This window comes from Leptosomus discolor, chromosome 9, assembly GCF_034619465.1.
Source record: "Leptosomus discolor isolate bLepDis1 chromosome 9, bLepDis1.hap2, whole genome shotgun sequence".
Classification (NCBI taxonomy): Eukaryota; Metazoa; Chordata; class Aves; order Leptosomiformes; family Leptosomidae; genus Leptosomus; species Leptosomus discolor.
Genome location: NC_141399.1, coordinates 32,388,772 through 32,411,437, shown reverse-complemented (window position 1 = coordinate 32,411,437; position 22,666 = coordinate 32,388,772). Strand labels below are relative to the sequence as shown.

General features: G+C 38.5%; 1 protein-coding gene across 1 annotated transcript in view; it reads left to right on the top strand.

The window, feature by feature from the left end:
- Nucleotides 1-15,967: 15,967 nt before the first annotated feature.
- DIAPH2 (diaphanous related formin 2) overlaps nucleotides 15,968-22,666 on the top strand; it is a 248,566-nt gene continuing 241,867 nt past the window's right edge. Inside the window, exon 1 of the mRNA XM_086470539.1 lies at nucleotides 15,968-16,139. Within this exon, the coding sequence (XP_086326665.1) occupies nucleotides 16,020-16,139 (120 nt within the window). The 5' untranslated portion in view covers nucleotides 15,968-16,019. The remainder of the gene's footprint in view (nucleotides 16,140-22,666) is intronic.

Below are 22,666 nucleotides of genomic sequence, written 5' to 3'. Positions count from 1 at the left end.
AGTAGGGAATTATTATTTTTAATCGTTTCCACCCAAATCTCTTTGTTAAGTAAACCACGTGGTCTTTAAACTCCAAAAATCCCAAGTTCTTACCACTTCTCTAATTTCCTACTCTATATTATGTTAAAAATGCACAGATTTTAAACTTGTGAGATTAACAGATCTCAGGTCAAAAGGCAACCCACTTTTTGAAATTGACTTTTTTTTTTTCTTCTCTCTCTCTCTTCCCTCTTTGTATATATGCTATCTCACCCTTAGCCAGCGGCTTAGAAAACTTGAGGTTTTTTGGAACGTGAGCTCTCCCAGTGAAACAGGACTGCTCCATAACCTTACATTTATTAAACTCTTCTCCTTCCTGCTTCAGAAGTACATTAGAATTTTCTCCTTTGAACCGACTGTATATTCAGAAAGTACATCTGTATTCTGTAATTTTAACTCCTGTCCCTTAGGTCTGTCTAGCTTTTCTTCCCTCCACAATGTGAACAGCACAATATGTGTCTAGGTATAAATTATTTCACTGATCGAAAAAACTGCCAAAAATAAAGCCAAGCTTATAAAAAAGGTGAGGCAATATGACTAAGTGCCCTACTGTATAGAATACATAGTTCCTCCTACAAAGCAAATGTTCAGGTAGGGAATCTTTAAGCCAATAATGAGCCATTAAAATTTTGATTTCTTTCTGAGCATCCAGAAGTCACTGCATATGGTAGAAGGTATCAACAAGGTGGAACAAGTACTCACAAGATCTTAAATCACATTTTTAAACTAAAGGCTGTCATTCTTCAGAACACTCAAATTCACAAACAAAATCTAGAGCTACAAAAAGCAAGCTGACACATAGACAAACGGTATTGCAAATTCAATATCTAATTATTGACATTTATATTTTATTAAAAATGCAATTACTTCTAAACATTAAATATAAAAATTACTTCTAATGCAGCTTAGGCATCTGATTAAGAGTTTCATTAGACAGTATATGGCAGTAGGTAATTTGGATTCATATAACATAGATGAAAGCACTAGCTCTGCCACTTACAAGACGTAATGAACTCAGCACGTCCACTAATTTTCTTTCTGTCTATGAACAGTTACTGTCACAGAAACAAAATTCCTGCAGTTACGACTTATTTTGCCAAAAGGTGTACAACATAATGAAGCAGATTCAAAACAACCTCGACACCTGCAACATATGACCCTAACTTCCCAATAACTGCCATTACACTGGAATCATAACTTAACTTCCAAAGAGGACAACATACAAGCACAACATAGTTGTTTACGTAGACGTTTCTACAGAAAAAAAAAAATTCTAAAGATGCTACATATGCTAACTACCTCGTCCAATTTTTTCTTCAAAATGATTATACAATCAAATAGGTTTTACCTTTTCAATAATTAACGTACATTTTAGAACCAGACATTTAATTTCAAGTTAATTTTTGCATACCTTTTTAAAACCATCTTTTTATGCAAAATAAAAACTGCCAACATAGGAATGTGTTTTAGGCAACTGTTAATGCTGTTAATACATCTCATTTCACAGAATCAAACTCTTCTATTCCTTTGTTCAGTTGTCTGAACAGGATACTTGATTTCAAAAAAGAAGCTCTAAAATTCTCCTGTTCACGTCACTAAAACCAGATTAGCATAATCTTGGCTGCTGTGCATCACTTTAACGCTTCATTAACTTCAGTTCTAAATAAGAATATATAAGCCTAGGACTACCATCAAATTGCTGTATTCTCCTAGTTCCAATAGTTACTCCATTATGTTTCCTACATGTAATGAGTAAATACAATGTGCAGAAACTGACAGCCAAAGGCATTGAAATCTGCATTTGAACTACACACATGAAGATAAACAGAGAAAATCGTGAATTATCAGTGACCAAGATTATATACATTCTGCTTTATTGCTTTAGAGTTGGAACAGAAGGGCGGACACACCAAACTGTTTCTAGACTGTAGAATGGCAAAGCACAGGAAGCACTCTGCTAAGTACTAACCCTCTTTGTGCCAGTGTTTAATCAGTGGTGCTGACAGATTGTCAACAGAAGTCTGATCTGGGAAGAGCAGTAGTCAAAGCACAGCAATACAAACAGTACCTAGAACAGCAGGGGATATGTGAACCAGGATGACACGCTTCGGAGAAGATGCATCAGTTTTGAGAAAAGCTTTCCCATCTTGAGAATGAAGTGTCTGGTACCTGCCATCCCTGCGATAAGAGCATTCATCCTGGTGCTGGAAGGCCAGTTCTGGCATTCTGCTCAACTGATCTTGGCATTTTAATCTCCCAGATAGTGCTCTAGGCTGGATTTTTTTTTTTTTTTTTTAAACATGCCAATCACTGATTTTCTTGTTGCTTCCATGAAAAGATTATTAGCTTAATATAACCCATCTGCCAGGGCAGCCACACTGTAAAAGCCCAAGGTTCAAGTAGCTGGTCTGTAATTGTTTCCTCTATCTCAGTCAAGTGTACAGCTGCTTAGTCACAGAGTACTCTTGATCCACTAATCTGAGATGATAAGTTTCTTATTATGCTATCTTAATTTAAGTATTAAAATACTTATACAGAAATAAGTGTACGCATTGGACATACTTGAGTGATTACTTGCCTTTCAAAGCTGGTTTTAAATTTAAGGAATTCTAAGAAGCTGCTGACAAGCAGCTCCCTTTCTATTTTATACTTTATACTGAAAGAGGAAAAGATACTAGGCAGGAGATAAACCAAGAACTGACAGGACAGTTTTTCCCATACTAGTGTTATAGGGGGAAATTAATTTCATATAATAATATTCATATCATATAACGCTTTATTTACAAATGTTAGTTTTTACAGTGTATTTTTCCCACCTAAAAAACTGCAATAACATCCCAAGACTCTCAAAACTGCTGTAAAAAAAATTTATAGTTCTAGTTTTACATATCACTGTGCTTATCCAGTAACTTGCTCTTACCTGCTGCTCTGTATGGAAATTAGTTCCATGAATATTTCAAAGCCTAATTACTAATCAACCACGGATATAACATTGTAAATTTCTGAGCTTACTGTGTCTTACAGTCCAGAATGATTGCACGATGAAGTTGTGGGGGTTTTCTAATTCTTTACAAGCATAAGCTTACTACAGTGAACACTGAAAACACTGCTTACTGGAATGCGAACCTAGAACGTGAAAAATAAGATCCAAGAAGTTGGTATTTGTTCCCATAAGGAACATGACAGCTAGCCAGTAAAGTTTTCACTGATATGCAGCAGAATTATCTGTCAGAGTCCTGACTCATAAGCAGCTTGCTGGCTGTATTTAGCAGCAGAGGAATGTTCAGTTGATTAGCTCTCCTATAACAATAAGTAAGATATTATTGAAGACTGTGGAAAGTACTGTTGAGGATCTCAGTGAGTGTGACATAATTGATAGAAAGCCCAAGACTCACAATTAACCACAGAGCTAATTATAAAACTTAAAATAATGTCCCAGTTGTTAAAAGCTGGGAGTTGTTCGCAATTATGTCATCTCCCTTATCTAAACGTTCATATGGTTAAAGTATTTTTAACTTTAGTCTATATAATCATAAACAAATGGCTATGTAATTGCATCGATTCAGTGACTCATCTCACTTAAATGACTCGTCTCACAAAAACTACACAGAAGAACATGGGTACTGTGCTTTGAAGCCTAGTTTTACTGATTTTTTTTTCGGTCATAAAGCAAATCTATATAACAAGACTTTTAAAAAACCCAACAAATCCATGTGCTAGAAGAGGTACTCCAAGGGAAGCACTGCAAAACTGCCTCCAGCACACTCAGTACCATGTTTGCCGATTCAGGCGTGCCTTAATAGTAAGGAGAGCCACAAGAACCCAGATTAATCAGTTCAGAGTCTAAGCAACATGTTGTCATTGCTATTAGCAATATGCTGACTGATGGTTTTTTTTTTCAGTAAGACATAGGTAGCATTGGATACTACTGTGTATCAAGATACTTGTTCTGCCTTAGCCTGTTTGAGCACGCTTACAGCCAGTGCCTGTTTAACCAGCTTCCAAACAGAATTAAGTGCAGTTTTGTATTGTTAGAAAAGATCCAAGACATATCGTGCTTCGTACAATCCAGAGAAGCCACCATGTTCTAGCATCCACCTATGCACAATATGAAGAAACTTATTCCTGAAAAGTAAACAGCTTTGCTACACTTTCAGTAAATGCACAGTCAGACCTACTCATGACTCATGTCTGCCTAGATGTCATTCAAGACCCCAAAAGAAAACATCACATTAAATTGTACCCTGGAGAGAGATGAGAAAACTACCAATATTTTTTCATCTTTTTTCTTGGGGGGGTGGGGGTGGGGGGGTGGGATGAGGGAAGACTCTTTCATAGTACTTTCAGACACCCATATCTTCCTTTGATTGCAATGATGTTGCAGCCAGACTATTTGAGGACAGAATTTGAACTTACTAAGTTAACTCTCACAATTTTTCCTATACTTACAAACTAACCCAGGGTTTTAGCTCAGTGGACTACTACCAGTCTCTCAGTAACCTTTAAGTAGTTTCTTAACTATAGATACTGTCTTGGAACATGTATTTGTTTATTTGAGGTATAGAGGGAAAGAAATAGCTTTGTTGAAGTGGAGATTTACTTCAGAGAAGTAATTTCAGGCATTCAATTAACTGGCTAACCATAACTAGTAAAATTATACTAAGATTACATTATTAGAGCACAAAGGTTGAAAAGGGAAATTTGAGTCATCCTAAGACACTAGTGTTCTATGAATTACTTAAAAACTTTCAAGAAAATTAAGCATTTTACAGCTACATTAGGTTCATTAAACAGGGGTAAAGAAAATAACTAATAAAAACACAAGTGTCTTTTATAACTCAGGATAATCTAAAAACACCAGCTTATTTAAGATACTACATTAAGATGCAAAAAGAACAGAAATAAACAAAAACATTTATCATTACTGTCCTAGATTACAGTGTAAAATGTGCCCAAAAAAAAGTATTCTATTACCATCTTCAGGAGCTGTTGAGACCAGGTGGGGCGGTGCTCCCTGCCTACCCCCTCGGGACTATCTCCTGTTAATGGGCACAACAACGCCTTATCGCCTCACCCAGAGATAACTCGCTCCTGGACTATCTCCTGTTAATGGCCCATCAAGGAACTGCCTCACGACTCCCCATCCCATTGTGAGATGCTCCGCCCGGGGGGAAGGAGCCAAGCAGTCCATGCTGAATAAAAACTGAGATCTCGAACACCCTAGCAGCCTTCTTCCACTGGATTCCCAGAGGAGTTCTTTCCCCCCCACAAGACCTACCTACCTACCTACCTACCACTGGACCTTCGGAGGAAGACCAGACCCTTTTACAAGATCACTGCTTCAACAGAACTACATCCATCACTTCAGGAGGACTGCAGCCACCATCTTATCGGACTGCTACTGCCACCCTAACAGGGTGTCAGGTTGTATTTCTGACTCTGTCAGTGTAAACCAGTGGGTTGTTTGTTTTTCCCTGACTTGTGTTATGTATATAAGTAAAGAACTGTTATTCCTATTCCCCATATCTTTGCCTGAAGGTCCCTTAATTTCAAAATTATAATAATTTGGAGGGAAGGGGGTTGCACTTTCCATTTCAAGGGAGGCTCCTGCCTTCCTCAGCAGACACCTGTCTTTCAAACCAAGACAATTACATAGAGCAATTTGTCTAAAAAGAATTAAATCCAGAACAGCTCTTCTGTTGTCATGAAACCTGAAGCACTGTATCTTGGTATTTCCCATAAAAGTGAGTCAAAACACATCCCTTTCTACAATTACATAGTACAAGCCAATAGCACTACTAAAATAGACACCCCATCACTGCTTGGGTTTGGTTTTTTTGTTTTGTTTTTTTTTTTTTTGGCACTTCAGCCATGAACAAGGACTACACAACCAAGGCATCTATACAGCTTAAAAACATAAAGCAGTAGTTTAGAAGTTAACCCACATAAAACATAGCTTGGATTTAACAAGTTACTTCATTAAAAATAGTACACTCACCAGCCTAATGAAACAACGAAAGAATCCTTGCTGGCCAAACAAACAAAAGCCTGGAAGATAAAAAAATAACTTTCACGGTCTGTAATAACACAGCCTTACTATTGCTACATGTCTATCTTCAGGTCCCTAGTCTTTTCAGTTACGATTTCATATGTTTCTATGTTAGTATTTTCCCTTTTTAATCCTTAAAACCACCAAAAAACCTACCTCAGCCTGTAATTTTGTTTCTTCACCTCACATAGCTCTGTTTTACAGGCCTTCTCACAGCTGTTCCTCAAAATTTAGCAATTTCCTCAGCAGCCTGAGCCAAGATGATGCAGCTGAGCCCGATTCTTGAAAAGGACAGCTGAATGGGGAAGAGGTTTTACGCTGCCTTCTTACCTATCTTGCATCTTGTACTGGTGCAGGTATTTCTGAAACTGCATAATAGGCAAGATCAAGGAACTCAGCCAAGGTAAAACCAACCATTTTTAAATAAGGTAAATTTTAACACAGATCACGTTTGCAATCCACTTAACAACAGTCACACAAATGTTTGCCGTACACAAAAGGGAGCACCAGGAGACGGGAAAGGGTAACAGACAGAAACAACAACAAAAAAATCTTTTTACAGCAGCTCTTTCTTTGAAGCAGCTTCCAGCTAATAACTTTCCATTAGTAGAACTATACATAGAAAAGTCAAAGTAAAGCAAGAACTTCACAGCAAAGACCAGAACTAACTGAACTATTACCTACACATAAGCAGTCCCCTACCCATGTATACTTCCAATGCCCTTAGGTTGCTAAAACTATGTCCTTATTAAGGGGATGGGAGGCTCAAAACTCCTTGCAGGATGTAAAGAGGCAAAGTCCCCAAATGGAGTAAGCATGACTTAGACCACAGAACCCCAAATTTCAGCAGAGACAGTGGCTGTGGAGCTCCATGCCAGTTCCACTTCTTATTTAGGCTGCAGTAAAACTACCCTCAGTGCAATCTGGAATGATCTAGCCAAACTGGGAAACCCTGACCTTTCCTATGCCATTAGACACCTTTAGCAGCTGACTATATAGCTACCTCACTGCCCTCTCTTAGCTTCCTCTTATTGCTCCTGATTCTTTTTCAGGCACTCTTTTGGATAGTCTCACCTCTCTCCAGCTGTCCACACAGGTTACAAAGCCCTTTCCTCTGGTCTTTAACTGCTTCCTCCTGATAACTTCTCGATGGACAATTTCATCCACAGATTTCTATGCAATTTTTATTCTGAAATTGTAAGATTGTCAGAAAAATAATTTTTTTAAAAAATGGATAGTAATAATTCCTGTAAATTTAACCTATATTAGTCTTCTACGCAATAAACTTGCAGTTCTTGTTCTGTCCTTATCACTGTAGCGTTGTGTCACCATCCTCTAATGCATTAAGCAACGGAACAAGCATCTGTCATGCTTGCGATCATGTTCCTCCAGAGAGGTATGTGAAGGAGAGCATTTTGGTTTGGTAGCTTTCTATTCATACTGTCATCACTGAAGATTCAATAAAGAACACAATGTCAAAGGGTTCTGACCCAGAAATGGGCAATAACATACACTGATCTGCCTGACAAGCTTAACTCGCCCCCAGCCTATACACCTTGCTCTTTCTGCACAATTTCAATTGATCTTAAAACACATGGCTGTGAATTGTGGCAGCCTGAGTGCAGACAGTGTTCTTCCCTAAGTCAGTGTGGTAGACAGGAAAGGATAAAAATCTTGTGAGTTGTTGCAGTATAAACTGTCATATGTCATGAATCAGAGCACTTCTAGTGGAGAGTTAAAGGTGAGAGTAATGAGGATTTGGTATTATATTACTGCTAGTTGGCTAATCTTTCGCTGCCATATTTGTCCCCTATTCCTTATGTCAGAGCTAGGAATGCTACAAAGAAGTGAATTAGCTCAGTAGAGTACTCTGGTAGAAAACTATTTCTTTTTCATCTATTAATTTTGTATCACATAATATTGCTAAGGTTGCTGAACAAACACACTTTGCATGTGGATAAAGAGAGGGAAATATATACTACTCGCCACCTTAACAGTCACTTCCTCTTATGCTAAATGAAATCTAATATGTGTTCTCATCATGTGAAAAATCACATTCTTTTGGGCTGAGCCTCAAACTCATCTTCAGCTACTTGCCTAACTAAAAATATACAATTGTGCATGTGGAGGATAAGATCAGAGTTAATCTTGCTTCTCACTGGTGGTATTATTTTACCATACTTGTTCTTCACTCATTTATAAAAAGGACTAAGCAGACAAGCAAAGAATTTAGATTACATGTTCCAGAATTTTGCTTTTCACAAGCAAGTTCATTGTAAGCAATATTTAAGGAACTAACAGGCATAAAATGAAGAATAATTCAGAACAAACCAAAAATGTAAAACAAGAGAAGATATTTTGTTTTCTGTAAGCCTCATGAAATATCATCTTGCTAGAACTGTGCTAGATGACAAGGAAGCATATTAGACTTCAGAGCCAGGTTATTCCATCAGAAAAGCAAGACATACAGTTTATTTCAGTGGTAGTTATTAAAGATTCTTCTAAGTTAAACACAATTACTAAGTGATCTAAAACTAATATAGGGAGTACACCAAACACATTCCTGCTCAGGGTAATTCTTCTCGTTCCTCAAAGTTGCAATACCTGCTTTTCAAGGTATTGAAGTAAATCCTTCAAATACTGTGAAGAACTTCTATAATAAAATAGTATTAGTTTACCTACCAAATAATTCCATCACAGAACAAGTTTACCTCTCTTTAAAGAAGCTGCTTAAATAATCCCACTGTTAGCTCATGTAAAAGGACGCACTTTTAAAATGTGTCCCACCATTCTCCCCAAAAATGGCTTTTAGTGGAGTTAGCATAGCTATGAAAAAAACCTTGATGCAGATCTGGTGATGGCAATCCCTCCGTACAGTGTATATACCACCAATAAAGATATGTGCTACACCCATGAACAAGAACAGTTAAAAAAAAAAAAAAATCAATCTCTTTCTAGCAAGGTAAATGATTATTAATGTGTTGGACAGGCAATTACCATGAGTGAAAATTCCACGAGTTTTTACCTATTCTTCCATTTAACAACTTGAACAAAGATTTCTTAATGTGATCATTAGCTCTAATCAGGCCTATTTTTGTCCATTTGCCTGGAAGCTCTCCATTAGCATCTATTAATGCCTTAAACACGTGTATATTTCCATCAAAATGAACTTTAAGTCCACCCAGAAACCTACATAGACTATAGGCTATCGTGAGTTACATGTAAAATCATTGCACTGATAATGATTCCCTGTACTGTAGAATTCTTATTTACTAAGCTTTCATATCACTTGCAGAAATTATAAGCACTATTTGCCCACAATACAGATTTCTTTGTAGACAAAATAAACAAAGTAGGGAAGTTACGATGTAGAGCAGCCCAATCATTAAATAACCAGTTCTATTCTGCCCTGTTCTGACCAGCCCTGGGTAATTATAAGGCATGTGTGAGGTGTTTGCTAGAGAATGGTTGCACTAGGGTATTTAGTTTTTGTGAAAAGCTGTGACGATGTAGAAAAGCAAGATAAATAGAAAGGTCTCTAGTGCTGAATGTGGCCAAGTGAACCTATGTAGTAAATAAAAGGAGTAGTAAATAAAATGAGTTTATATTGAACTGTTTGAGAAGTAAATTGAGTTGTGAGATAGGAACATCAGAAGACATTTTCTGAACAATTTGGGGAACACACCACAGCACGGTAAGCTGTGCAACTCAGACATGGGTCTGTAGGGAGACGTGCAGAACAGACAACAGAATCTCCCAGCAGCCTTAGAGGGGAAAAATTTGCTACATTCTGAAGAAACATCTTTTCTATTGCTTTCCACAGAACAGCAAGCAATGACAGAACATGCTCTCTGAATTACACAGTCAGGCACAGCCAGTACATAGGTGCTTGGTGTATAAAATACCAGTAATGACAGAAAAAGTGTAAACATTCAGTAGCTTTTACTAAGACCTTAAATACTCTATTCAAATCCACAATAATTACTGAGATTTGACTCTAAATCAAAAAGATGTACTACGTTGTTAAAAATGGTAAAGTAGTACATATAAGTAATATTAAATGTACATTTGAAAACTGAGACATAGTATTTAGTGGCAATATTACATTTTCTCTCTCTTTGTATAGATCATCTCCATTTCTTTCAGGCTGGGAAAACTCAGTATTATGAGACATAACTGTCTTTTACTCACATGGAACAATGCATAGTTGTGCCCCTGAACATAAAATGTTGGGAAAAAATGGGAGTACTAACCCAAGAAGTTCCGTATGATACTATTAGAATTATCCTGTGAAGAAAAAAAAAAAAAAGCATTTTGCTTGCCAGCAATATTGAGAAATTACCGCTAGATGCAAAGTTTAGATAGCACTTGAACAAACAACTACATCTTGTACGAGGTAAGACTATATTGGTATTTTAAAAACAAAGAGGAAAAAAGAGAATAAATTATTAACTAATTACCATGTATATTAGCTACTTCATATATCAGCTGTTTGTTTTGGTTTGGTTTTCCTGTGTGAAAAGCCCAAAATCAAGAAAAGGGATTTCTTCCCACTTATTTCTTTACATCATCCTCTGAAGTAATGCTGTACAATTTTTTCATACATGTATTGTTTCTAGAAAACATGAATGGAGCATGAATACTGTTTTCTTACTCTTCTGTTAAAACCTGAAAGTAAAAAATCATTTGGAAAAGATAAACCTAGTTGTGATCTAGAATTACAGACTAAGTGGTCAAAATACAGAAAATGGTAAAAACAGAATTCACCTAAATTAGTTGATTGCTTCAAAAAGGGAAAATGCTTGTAACAGAAAAGTTAACACATTGGAAAAGATAAACCTAAAAAGCATTGATGTTTTGATTCCTAAGTATTAGGGGAGCCTGGCCTGGATCACATTAAAATTAAGAAAGATTTTTTCAGATTGAAACCATTACTCAGTTTATTTCTGGATTTATATAAGTCACTTTAATGAAGAAAGTGCCTTGACACAAGTAGACTCTGTACTTCTAATGCATGATTTAACAATGATATACCTCATCTAGCTCCAGTGCTTTGGGTTTTAAATTAGAGCTAGACATAGTAAATACAGTTGAACTATAGGACTACTGTGGCCACAGAGATCATTACCTCGCTAACATATGCAACATGAAAACTGTTAACAACAGGAGGGAAGCTGTCAGCTCCCTCTTCCGATAAGTAAGTACAGGCGAAATGTGTAAGTCAACTTAAAATTGAAGTTTATAGCCTAATAACTGTTGTGCAGCCACCTCACAGCTGGTTAAAAACAAAATATAGCTGTAGCCATAGAAAATTAACCTTGCTGAAGCTCTACTCCACATCCAGTTATACAATTGTTCAATTAGCTGTGCTTTTAACTAACATTTGTGATGCCATTCATGATTGTAACATGAAATGTCACTTTGTTTTAATGGTTAACACAGGATGTTTTAACATACAAATCACTAACAGATTTTGTATAAATATGATAGTAACTTCTTCCGACTTAACTTACAGAAACACTACAGAATGTACAATTATTGCCTCTAACAGGGCAAGAAATTATAGTTTTAGATTAAATAAAGCTTTAGCAAACAACTAATTCTTGGAATTATCTTATCAGTAAGTGGATTTTCTCTGGACTTAGGTTTGCAAATAAATCGTATTTATTTAGTAGTCAAAGAGAGTATTTTTTAGAAAGTGAGGTTATTTTGTCAATAGGGAGTATCTATTCATATGTAAATAATGCTTTTCATTGATTTGCATTGCTTAGTAGTTAATACTTCTAACCCTATTTTCCCACCTGTTAAGATATGCTATATACCCTGTGATTTTCTTTTTATTACTTACCACATTCTCATGCACTGTAAACAATATTAAACAAACTTCCTTCTGAAGATAAATTTGGGGATTTTTTAAGTTCCTAAAGGTAAACAGATTTCATCTAAAACTGCAAAAGGGAGGAAAGGGCAGGAGAGTAAAAACTGGCTGCGGTGATGATACTGATCAGGAAGACAGACAAGACAATTTGGAGAAAGTTTACAGCTCAACAGGAGCAGTGGAAGGATTGTGGTATGTTTTCTGTGGTGGAGCGGTTGTGCTAATGATATAGAATTTTTCGATGAAAAGCCAGGGAATGTACTACTGGGTGACTTAGCAGCATGCTTCCTGTTTGTGGTTAAGTTAAATACTGTATGTTTTCTCTTGTGGTAGTATCCAGAACAATTCCTTTTTTTCTTTTTCTTTTTTTTTTTTTTTTTTAAAATTTTCCCCAGTGCAGTCAGGACAAAGACTTTGACATTGTTAACTTTCTTCTTCTTCAATACTAGAAACCTGGAGAATGGAACATTTCTTAAGGACTGAAATGTGAATAGCTGGTTTGGTGATCAGTCGCCTACAGCTGCTTTAGAACTGCTGCTGTTATGCAGCAGCCTATGCCTACTCTGGCAAATGGAAATTCTATCACTGAATTTATAAAATCTCATAAACCCAGAAGCCTTTTCTTTTTCAGATATACCTGGAGTGCATGTCTTCTGGAACCTCACACAGTTGTACTTTTTACTTGTTCAGAAGGTGCTAGAGCAGTACATTCTTATATTGCTGGGTCAGTCAGTCATATTCAAAGGCCTGTTTCGTTCAAATTCAGTTATAAAATAGTATGTGTTTTGGGGGGGCTACAATTATCTCATGCCTATCAGTCTATGATCATTTTGCTGTAAGGTAATAGTGAGATTTTGGTTTTTTTTTTACAGATGCACATTTGCAGTTTTCCATCACCGTTAGCTGTTGTGGTTATGTGCCTGAATGTGACTGAGATTACATGCAAAACCAGGAGGAGAAATGTTAGCATCTGCATAGCAGGGGCCTTTTGTAGTTACCACGCTTTTAATGTTGTGAAAAGATTTTTGTAAAATGCTTAGTTTTAAAATACATTTTCTTTAGAGATGAAGCCAAGTTAACAGTTTGCACAACTAATAGTTTCCGCCCTCAGGCCATACTATGTTGCTCTCGGAGACAGGCCAAAATATTGCATTGCAAACTGACTGCCAAAATGATCTGAGGTTCATCTCGTTGCCTTAAGCAGAGTTGTGGTTTTGTTTCTTTTTTCTTTCTTTCTTTTTTTTTTTTTTTTTTGTTTGTTTGTTTGTTTTGGTGTGGGATTTTCCATTTAAATTTTCCTAACTGGAAAATAGTTGCACTCTTTCATGTCACTCCTTTTGCTTAGAATGGCCTGCCAAGTTTAGATGCTTATAGGTCCCCAGTTCATACATGGAATATTTGTTTCCCAGCGCTGGAAACTGGAGAAAAAAAAGTACTAAAATGCTGGAGTATGACTAAAAACATTTTCAAAAGGAACATGGTAGACTTTAACTTCTGCTGAGGAGGCTGTGAAACAGATCTAATGATGCTTCATTTATAGTAATCTATTCAAAAGCAGGTCTCCAGAAAACCCTGTAGCAACGTTTTGTACAACTCAAACAACAATTTTAAGTCACAGCTGAGCACTCTATGTAGAGACTTGCAAAATATTGGAGTTAAGAAAGTGACAATAACTGTACTAACCAACCAGCCATTTCTCCCAGCAGAGTAGGCAAACAGAAGGAGGAAAAGAGGAACTAAGAGTACATAACATTTGCTCAATTTTCTTTATTTCTGCCGTGTGTACTTTTTTTTCACTCATACAGCAAAGTATTTTTGTAATGTTCTGCCTGCTGCTCTGGAATCTTAAAAGGCCAGTCCAATGTAAAAGTTTTACTGAAGAAGACTTGGCTAAAGCAGTAGTATTGTGGATTGTGGCAAATTAAAAAAATCTAGGTAAAAAAAGCTCTTGAGTGCTTGAGAGTTATGCTGAACAACTACTGCTACAGAGTTTAGATTAAAAACTCTTAAATTTGTGCACAGAGATGTCAGGCTGTTGGAGACTATTCTCCATTTTCGCCCACTCTGGAATGACTGACTTTTCCGGTCCAGTTATGGAGGCTGCTTAACACAGACAAATAAAGACAGCACACAAAACCAAAACAGCCATTAGGGCTAACTGAAGAGAAGAAAAGAACTGATCTGAGCAGGTTTTTTTAAACTGACATTGGTGAATTGTTGTTAAACTGTTGCTGTAGAATGATGCACTGTAAAATGTAAACTGAGGTACTTGGAAACAACATTACCCGTCACTGCAAAGTGATTAAATTCACTTGAATTTACTTGATTAATTTAATAATTCCAGTTATGTGTGGTTAAGATAGGATAAACTGCTCAAATACTTACTGTTAAAATCAGCAAAACGAATTAAAAGGAAAACTTGTACTAAAAAGAAGAGGTGCATCCCAAAGGAAAGCTTAGAACCGAGCAGCTTGATGGAGCTGGCCTATTTTGTAACATGCTAACTTCTGCTGCAAATATTCTACTCAGGTTTTAAGACCCCTGCAAGTTTTAGAGCTGTCATTTTATTTGAAAGCTGGTATTGTCAGATTTTATCAACAGGTTTTCACTGGTGGATTTAAAAAAATTGTATTATTTCATCCAGTACTCTGGTAAGCCTCAGAGAGTCACAAGAAATTCAGACAGCTACATGAATCTCAGCCATGCTATAACTATTTGTGTGTTAGACAGAGATGGGGAAAATTCACTTTACTGGTGTTGCAGTGCTGAGTTGGGACCTTTTTCTAGAGGGCAACCAATATGCTTGCATCTAAATTTGGGCTCCCTTGTTCCAGCAAAACAGCAGATCATGATTGTTTTCACGACTCTTTTCTCAGTATAACTTAAACATAGATTCAGCTATACCAACACAAAATGTATCTTTTTCTCTTTTTAAAGCAACAATTGTATTAATATGAAGACATCCGTCAACATGAGCCCTCTAATAATCAGGCATGTGATCCTTGTTTCCACTGTCCACACTGATACATCCACGCTGAGACCTTCAGTCTATACAGTGAGGCTCAGTCAAAGGGATTCTCTAATCCACAGAAACAGTTTAAGCAATTTTTCATTGTCGTGAACCACAAGCACATGTAGATGACTCAGATATTGGGGACTGCAGTTCTCAAATTTGAGAAGAAACAATTTTAAGTCTTCTGTTTGTGGTAACAATAGTTCCATTTTAGTTGAAATACCACGGTTATCCCTTGTACCTTGTGTAAATTCTACCTCTAAAATACAATACAGGGGTTTCCTTGTGTACTTAATCCCAAGCCACCTTTTGGAAACCCTCCGCATGTGAAGTGCCTGGGCACTGCGCACACGAGGCCCAGCAGCTGCTGCTTGAAGACCAGCTACAGACAAGGCTTTTCTCCGACACAAGTCCTGCCGTGGCCGTCGCCGGCCGTCCCGCTTTCTCGAAAGCCCGTAGTACCACAGCCGGCTCTGGCCGCCTCAGGTCTCTGGCAGCCCACAGGGCATCCAACTCCGCTCGAAAGGAGACGGCCAAGCACCAGCCTCGCCCTCTCCTCCTCCCAGCACCCTGAGGAACGACTCAGCCGGGAGCCCTGCGGGTAACTCCGCCTACAGAGGCCGGCCCCGCGCTGCCGAAGCCAGAACCGCTCAGTTCTGTTTCCCACTTCACCTTTGCAGTGGGCGTTCCTGCTCAAAGCCCGAGCTCCGCCATTTCCTGCCCGGGCACCGCCAGCCCCCCTCAGTTCCCGCCCTTCGGGCTGCGCACCTCTGCCCCCGCTTCTCCGAACGGCGCATGCGCACCTCTCTTGCGCATGCGCGATCACGCCGACCGGGCGCCGCGCATGCGTGGAGGCGTTCGGCGTCTGTGAGGCGGTGGATTGGGAGGAGGCGGCGGGGCAGCAGGACCAGGAACTGCTCCAGCTGCGGCTGGGAGGGGACGGGGAGACGCCCGGTGGTGCGTGTCGGTCCTATGGGGCCTTGAGGGTACAGCCCCGGTGAGAGAGGGGGTTTCTGCCGGGACACAGAGCCGGTGGGAGGATGGAGGGTCAGGCGGCTCCGGGCGCGGGCGGCGGCGAGGAGCCCCTGAGCTCTGGCAGGATGAACGCGAAGCGGAGTGGGCGCGCCGCGGAGGAGGAGAGCCGGAACAAACCCAAGCTGGTGAGCGAGCTGTGGGGCTGGGAAGGGGGGCAGTGGACGAAGAGGGAGGTGGGGGAGGAGGAGGCTCGGATGTCGTTTTGTTGCTTCCCAAGTAGAGAATGGGGGGCGGAGGGGCGTGCGGCCAGGTCTGGGGGTGCCGGGCTTTCGGGAATTAAAGGCTTTCAAAAATTTATTTATTTATTTATTTATTTTTAAATCTGTGAGCTTCCGTGACGGTTTTTGGGTGCTCTTTGGCAGAGGGAGGTGACAGCTGGAGGGGGGCGTGCGGCGCGCTGCGGGCCTGGCTGTGGTAACGCGCCGGGGGTGGTCGCTGGCAGGAGCCGGGAATTCCCATGTCTTCGTGAGGGGTGTGATACGGCGGGGCTCGGCGCTGCTCGGGCTGTCCCTCTGGGGAGAGGTGCGGTGACAACGTTGTTCTATAAGCAGGACCTGTTGGTGTAACTTCTGTTCTGCTCACCTTTTGAGGGAAAGGTCACGGAGTTGTTCTTTTTTTCTGTCTGTGTTGACGCATCCAGAATATTGGTGGTTATGATGCAAACGATCTGCTTCCCTAGTGAACTTCTGAATTGATGTGAAAATAATATAAAAATTTGGATATTGTCTAGTCTTTTTTGAAAGATTTGACATGCTTTTGAGCACACAAATACTCATTAGGACTGTAGACTTTGTTCATTACGCCTGTGCTTTTTGATTTAAAAGAAGGTATTTCTACTTATAGACCTCATAACTTGAAACTTGGGTACCTTTCAAAGCCAGCAGCTCTGGATTGTATCTCAGTTTTTAAACGCAGTGCAGCGAAACCAGTTAATATGACAGTGTTTACTTTTAATTGTTTACTTATGTTACTTAAACTTACTTGTTTTAACTTTGAATCAACTCCTTTTAGCTCAGTTCTCTGATGCATTTTTAAGAGCAGCAGTGTAGTGGACACTTAAGACTTACCTGGTTGTTGTTGTTGAATAGAGTGCTAGTTACAAACTTCATTTAATCTGTGCAAGGGTTTTCACAGATAGTGGTAAAACTAAGTCAATATGTACGTGCCCCACCTTGTATTCCTTTTATGGAGTATAGTGTAGCAGAGCCTTTGACTGATCAGCCTGAGAATGGCGGGGTTTCTTTTGTCACTGAAAGCTAAGTTAGAATGCATGTGAGGAAGGTGTTAAATTTGTAACTTATGAGGCATTGAAAAGTTACTGAAAGTTACAATTATTTAAAAGGATGACAGAAAGCCAGAATACTGAATAACTGGAAATATGCTTGTATTAAAAGTGGCCATGTATATCTTAGCAAAAGGTAACCAAATACAGTGACTTATTTTGTTTTATGGTTTTATTGGAAACAAACTCATACTTCCTTGCATAGCATAAATATAAATAAACGTTATATAAACAAGGTGTTTGTTTATGTTTATACTACCTTTATTTTTTCTTAGCTAAAGAAGCTAGGAAGGCTGCTTCTAGATGCCTGCAGGGAAGTGATTTAAAAATCACACAGGAAAGTGCTTCTATTGGAAGCACTATATGTGGACACAAATTTGAATTTTGCTCTAGCAGAGGAGAACACTTTGTTCTGAAAGAAATACATAATTTAAAAAATCAAAGTGAAATGAGCTCAAAATTGGATTGAACAGGACAACTATTTCCATTGCATGTTCTTTACAGTTATTCCAGAATCACTAAAAGTAGACTGTTTTTTGTTACATTTAGTGAAAAAAGTAAATTATGTTAATATTTGACTCCGGATGCAATCATATGCTTTTGTTTCTTGAGGGGATGATCACAGTCCAGCAGCAACATGGATCATAGTAGTGGTATGTTACTTGAATTGGATACCTTCTGAAAGGTAGTTTTGCCCTGAGATAAAGTGACTAGCCTCTGGTGATAAGAGTGAATGACTTGAATGGGAAAGTAGATTTTACACAAATGGTGTGTAAAACTGACATGAAGAGGGATTTACTTCTGAGGAAGAAAAGGGATGGGATTCAGGTATGTTTTAAGTTGCAGTGTGAGTGGACAGCCAGATTTAGTGATTACTGCCATAGGTTTGTGAAGGAAAAACAAGATTGTTATCAGGGAAAGGCTTCACTCATTATGTAGCAGAATAATCCTACTAAATTTTGCTGGCTTGAATTTTGAATGAGGAATTGGTTCTATTGAGGCTGGCAATATCTTTAGGTACTTGGAGAGTAACCTTACTTGTACCTCGTCCCTGTTCTCTTCAGTATGTGAATAAGATGAAGATGTATTTGGGACTTCTGTAAGAGAAGCCACATGGTTTCTGCAAGTGTGAAGTTAGTCAGAGTTTGTATACAAAGCTTCTCAGAGTTTGGTGTGGAGATTTTCTTGGTTCAGCTTCATAACTTATAATTCATCAAGTTTCAGTAGAGTGACTTAGATGAATCAACCTGCCCTCTGTCAGGAACTCTGCAGTGTGCTGAGAGGAGTGTGTCTCTTTTCCAGATCTTGTTTCACACATCAAGTAGAGTGCTGCACAAGGGCTTGGTGGGAGCATGCAACTACATGTAACGGAGGATTTATTTTTAGTTCATGGAATAGCAGCTGAAATTAGGCAAGTCATTGGGAAGAAGTCTAGGGGAATGATTTTTATATGATAGACTAAAAATGGCTCTGGATGACAGGGACCTGGGAAAGCTGAAATAATTATTTTGGGAGAAAGGAGATTCTAGAAGAAGAAGAAGGTGCAAGTTTTTCATTTCCCCATGCTCTCCATCTGAAAGTAAGAGGTGGCGTGCAGAAGCATAGTGGTTTGGTGCGTTGGTGTGTGTGTTTTGTTGGTTTTTTGTGTATTGTTTTTTTCTTGAGGACTGAAGCCTGATCAATGGGATTCATGCCTGATTGACAGGAAGCAAGATGGCTATCAAGAGAGGGTCTGAGCTAGGAAAGAAAATGATGGTTTAAAGTATTTTTCTGTAAGATAATTGATGTGAATGTGCACATACAAATAATTGAAGATAGGCTGTATTAGAACTACTAATTTTTTTTTTTCTGATTTAGGTAATTTTGAGTCATTCAAGTTTAATGTGACAGAACTGCACAATGAGAATTTATTTACAGTTTTTATACTAGTAGTGTGTAAACTGGAGTATTTTTCTAAAATGCAGTGTCTGTCTTATGACTACCTTTGACACACCAAAGCTGCTGAAAGAGCTCTGATTTAATTTTTTTTTTTAATTTTTATTTTTTTCCTCATTTTTTGCTGGACTTGGAGGTAGGAATGAGTGCCTGGTGGTTTTATCATTATTTTTGTTTACAATGAAATGGGCAGAAAAAAATGAAATTGTTTTGGCAAACAATCATCTGATCTCATGCCAGCCCTTAGAATAGACTGGCATGAGATGGCAATAAGCAGTCACATTCTTAACGGGGTTTGGCAGTGTGCTTGTTTTGCTTGTTTAAAAGTATGCTTGTTATACTAGGGGAAACAGAATAAATTTAGGTTGTCAGGGAGATTGCTGGGATTCCTGTGTTTGTTAATGCTTAACTTAGATGTTGTTTGCTCTCCTTAGCACTTCGGTATCAAATGGGAAGTGTATAATTCTGTTGGGTACCTAGTAAATCGGTAAGTGCTTTAAAGCATCGGGTCTGATTTGACGTAGCTGTTGTAGCTTTGCTGAACTCAAAGTCTTATCAAGTTGTTAATCTTTTTAGCTGAGAAGTTGAAGCCAGGCTTTTTACATAAGTTCATGGGAGAAGAATGGGAGACAGGTCGTAAAAAGGAGCAGGAGAGATCACTAGAGAGGAGACTGAGTATAAGGGGAAAAAATAATTTGAAGGATGATTAAGCATTGGTTGACCAGAGACACTGGAATTCCCATCCTTGGAGGCTTTCAAGACCTGAAAACCTGGATAAACCTTCATCAGGCAGGTTTGGATTTGATGTTGACACTGCTTTTTTGGGCAGGAGTGTGGACTAAACTGAGGAAGGAATGAGACCCTTTCAAACATCTGTGATTCTATGAGTCAGTACTTGAAAAGAGGTGTTATAACAGGATTTGTGGTGCTTCCTGACTGTTACAATGCTGGCTAACTGGAAACTAATAAAGTCAATAGTTTTTGGGTATTTTTTTTTTTCAGTTAAGATTAATGATACATCGTGTTAGCTTAGTATTAGCATAAGTAGAAATATTTCTGTGCATATAGTGGCTACTGCAGCGCTAAAAGTGTGCTCCATTACCCCCAAGTTCAATTCAGGTTTGTGTGATGGTTGTTCAGTGATAGACACGCCACTTAACTACAAATGAAATTTCTGAAAGGGGCTGTCTTCTGAGTGTGGTGTTGTCTTTGAAAGCAGATCAGGAGAAAGATGTTGTACAACACAGAAAAACAAATTGTTAGGAGTGAGGGAGAGCTTGTTTAATTGGAGAGCAAGTGGATTGGGTGATTCATCGAGTAAGCACACTTTGTTTTAAAAGCAGAAACTGTTTATGCTTAATATGGAAGGCTTTTAAACCCCGTGAGCTTTGAGATGAATCAAAAGCTATGAACTCAACATTCTGACTAATGTGCCGTAAACTAGTGTCAAACAGTGAAATAAAAGCCTTTATCAGTTAGCTTTAAAACAGAAGTAAACTGAGTGTGCTTGGGAGGATGGGTATCCCAGCTACATTGCTCCACCCATATAAGTGCAGGAGTTAACGAATGCTTTAAATGATGTGTCAGTAGTATCAGTCGCGGTCAGATAGGCTGTGTGCTTACAGGACCTACATTGCACCATCACCTTTGACTCCTAAGGTTGTTTGGTGTCATTCTTCTGTGGAGAGATAACATGCTCTTGACACATGACTTGTTTAGGTGTTTGGATAGTGCATACGTGAGCTATGAGTCAGATTGAGCAGAGATTTTTGGCAAACGAACGAAATGTACTGCATTTGAGATCATAGTTTCTCTGAGTAAAATCAGTGCATGCCTGCAGAAGGTTCTTACTTCAAGTAAGCGTTTGAGGAAGAAGTGAACTGAAATGCTTGTGTTGTAGAAGACTCTTGGCCTTACTAGGTCAAAGTAAAGATAATCCAGCAAGTGAAGTTAGTGAGGGTGCAGCATTACTGAAAATTAACGTCTTGGGAAAATTTTGTTCTGTTGCTGAAAAGTATACTGATTGGGGACTGCTGCTAATCTGGTAGAGTAGGGCGTGCTTGGTGCTGAAGTTTAGGTAAATGCTTTAGCTTTTAATGCGAATTGGTATCCTTGCTGTTTAAATGAGGTGATAGATCCGGTGATAAGCCTATCTGCTTGTGGTAATTAAACTTCCTGAACTGCTGCTTGTAACACAGAACTGTAGAGCTGTTCTGTACGGTACAGGAAGCTTTGCAAACAGAGCCGATTCCACCTAGGCAATGTGAAAGACAATTTCAGTGTACATAGCAAACAGAAGTGATGTTTTCTAAGATTTTAAGCACTGTGGTGCTGAATATCCAAGTTACTGAGGATGAACGTTTGGTTTTGTATTACAAATAGCCTGTAAATCATTTAATGATGCTGTGATTGCTCATGACCCGGTAGAAGGAAAAGATAGGCTTAAAAACGTTGCGTGAGTTACAAGATGACTTAATCTTTTCTGCATCCATTGCAGCTCTTCAGAAGTAAGCAATAATGGCTAGTGACTTTCCTCTAATTCTTTTCATCCCTGTCCAAATTTAGAGGTAAAGTAGAACAGGAGGTAGCAGTTGCTGCTGAAGCAACTGACGATTTCAGTTGGTTATTATTCATCGGTTTACTTGTTCAACCTTAAAACCACAAGAAATTAGGAAATTACTAAAAAATGTTTTTACATAGTTCCTTACAACTTGTTTATCATGGTCATTCTTTACATTTAGTATTTAATCATTTAGTAACTTTTTTTTTTGAGGAAATAAGTTTTTCGTTATAAAGGGCTATGGTGGTAGAGCAGATAATTTTGACAGAAGATTGACAGTTGAAAGGTTTTATTTAGATTTGCATAGCAATTTGTGAAGTTGCAGGTAGATAAAGTTAACTTGTCTTAAACTTGCATGTTATTCTTGTATAAAACTGATCTTTTGCTTAAGATCTTGTGAATCAAGTATCTTTTTCCTACAGTGTTGGTGGAGTGAGCACCTCTAGGTTTCCCACTTTGAAATGTAACTTCCTGATAGGTAGATAAGCGGGATCTTGCTTGACAAAAATAGTACTAACACAGTCTGCAAAACAAATGTATTCTACTTGTTAACTGTCAAATGTATTGGAGAAAAGTTTTGAGGCAGCAGTGTGGGCTTAAGCAATCCTCATACCCACCTTGGTGCTCTGCTGACTCAAGTTTTTCTGTGGTAGTGGGACAAACAAGACCATAAACTGAACCAGTTGAAAATCCTCCTTTCTTATTTGTTCTTCTTTGGTTATTTGCTAGAACTAGTAAGACTAGTGTTATGGCACACTAGAATTCCTTCTTTTTTATTGATTTGTCTAAGTTCATCCACTAGTACTATTAAATTATGAATGAGTCTGCTTTTCAGCCATCTTCTCGTGATAGCTGTTTAGTTGGATGTGGTGTGA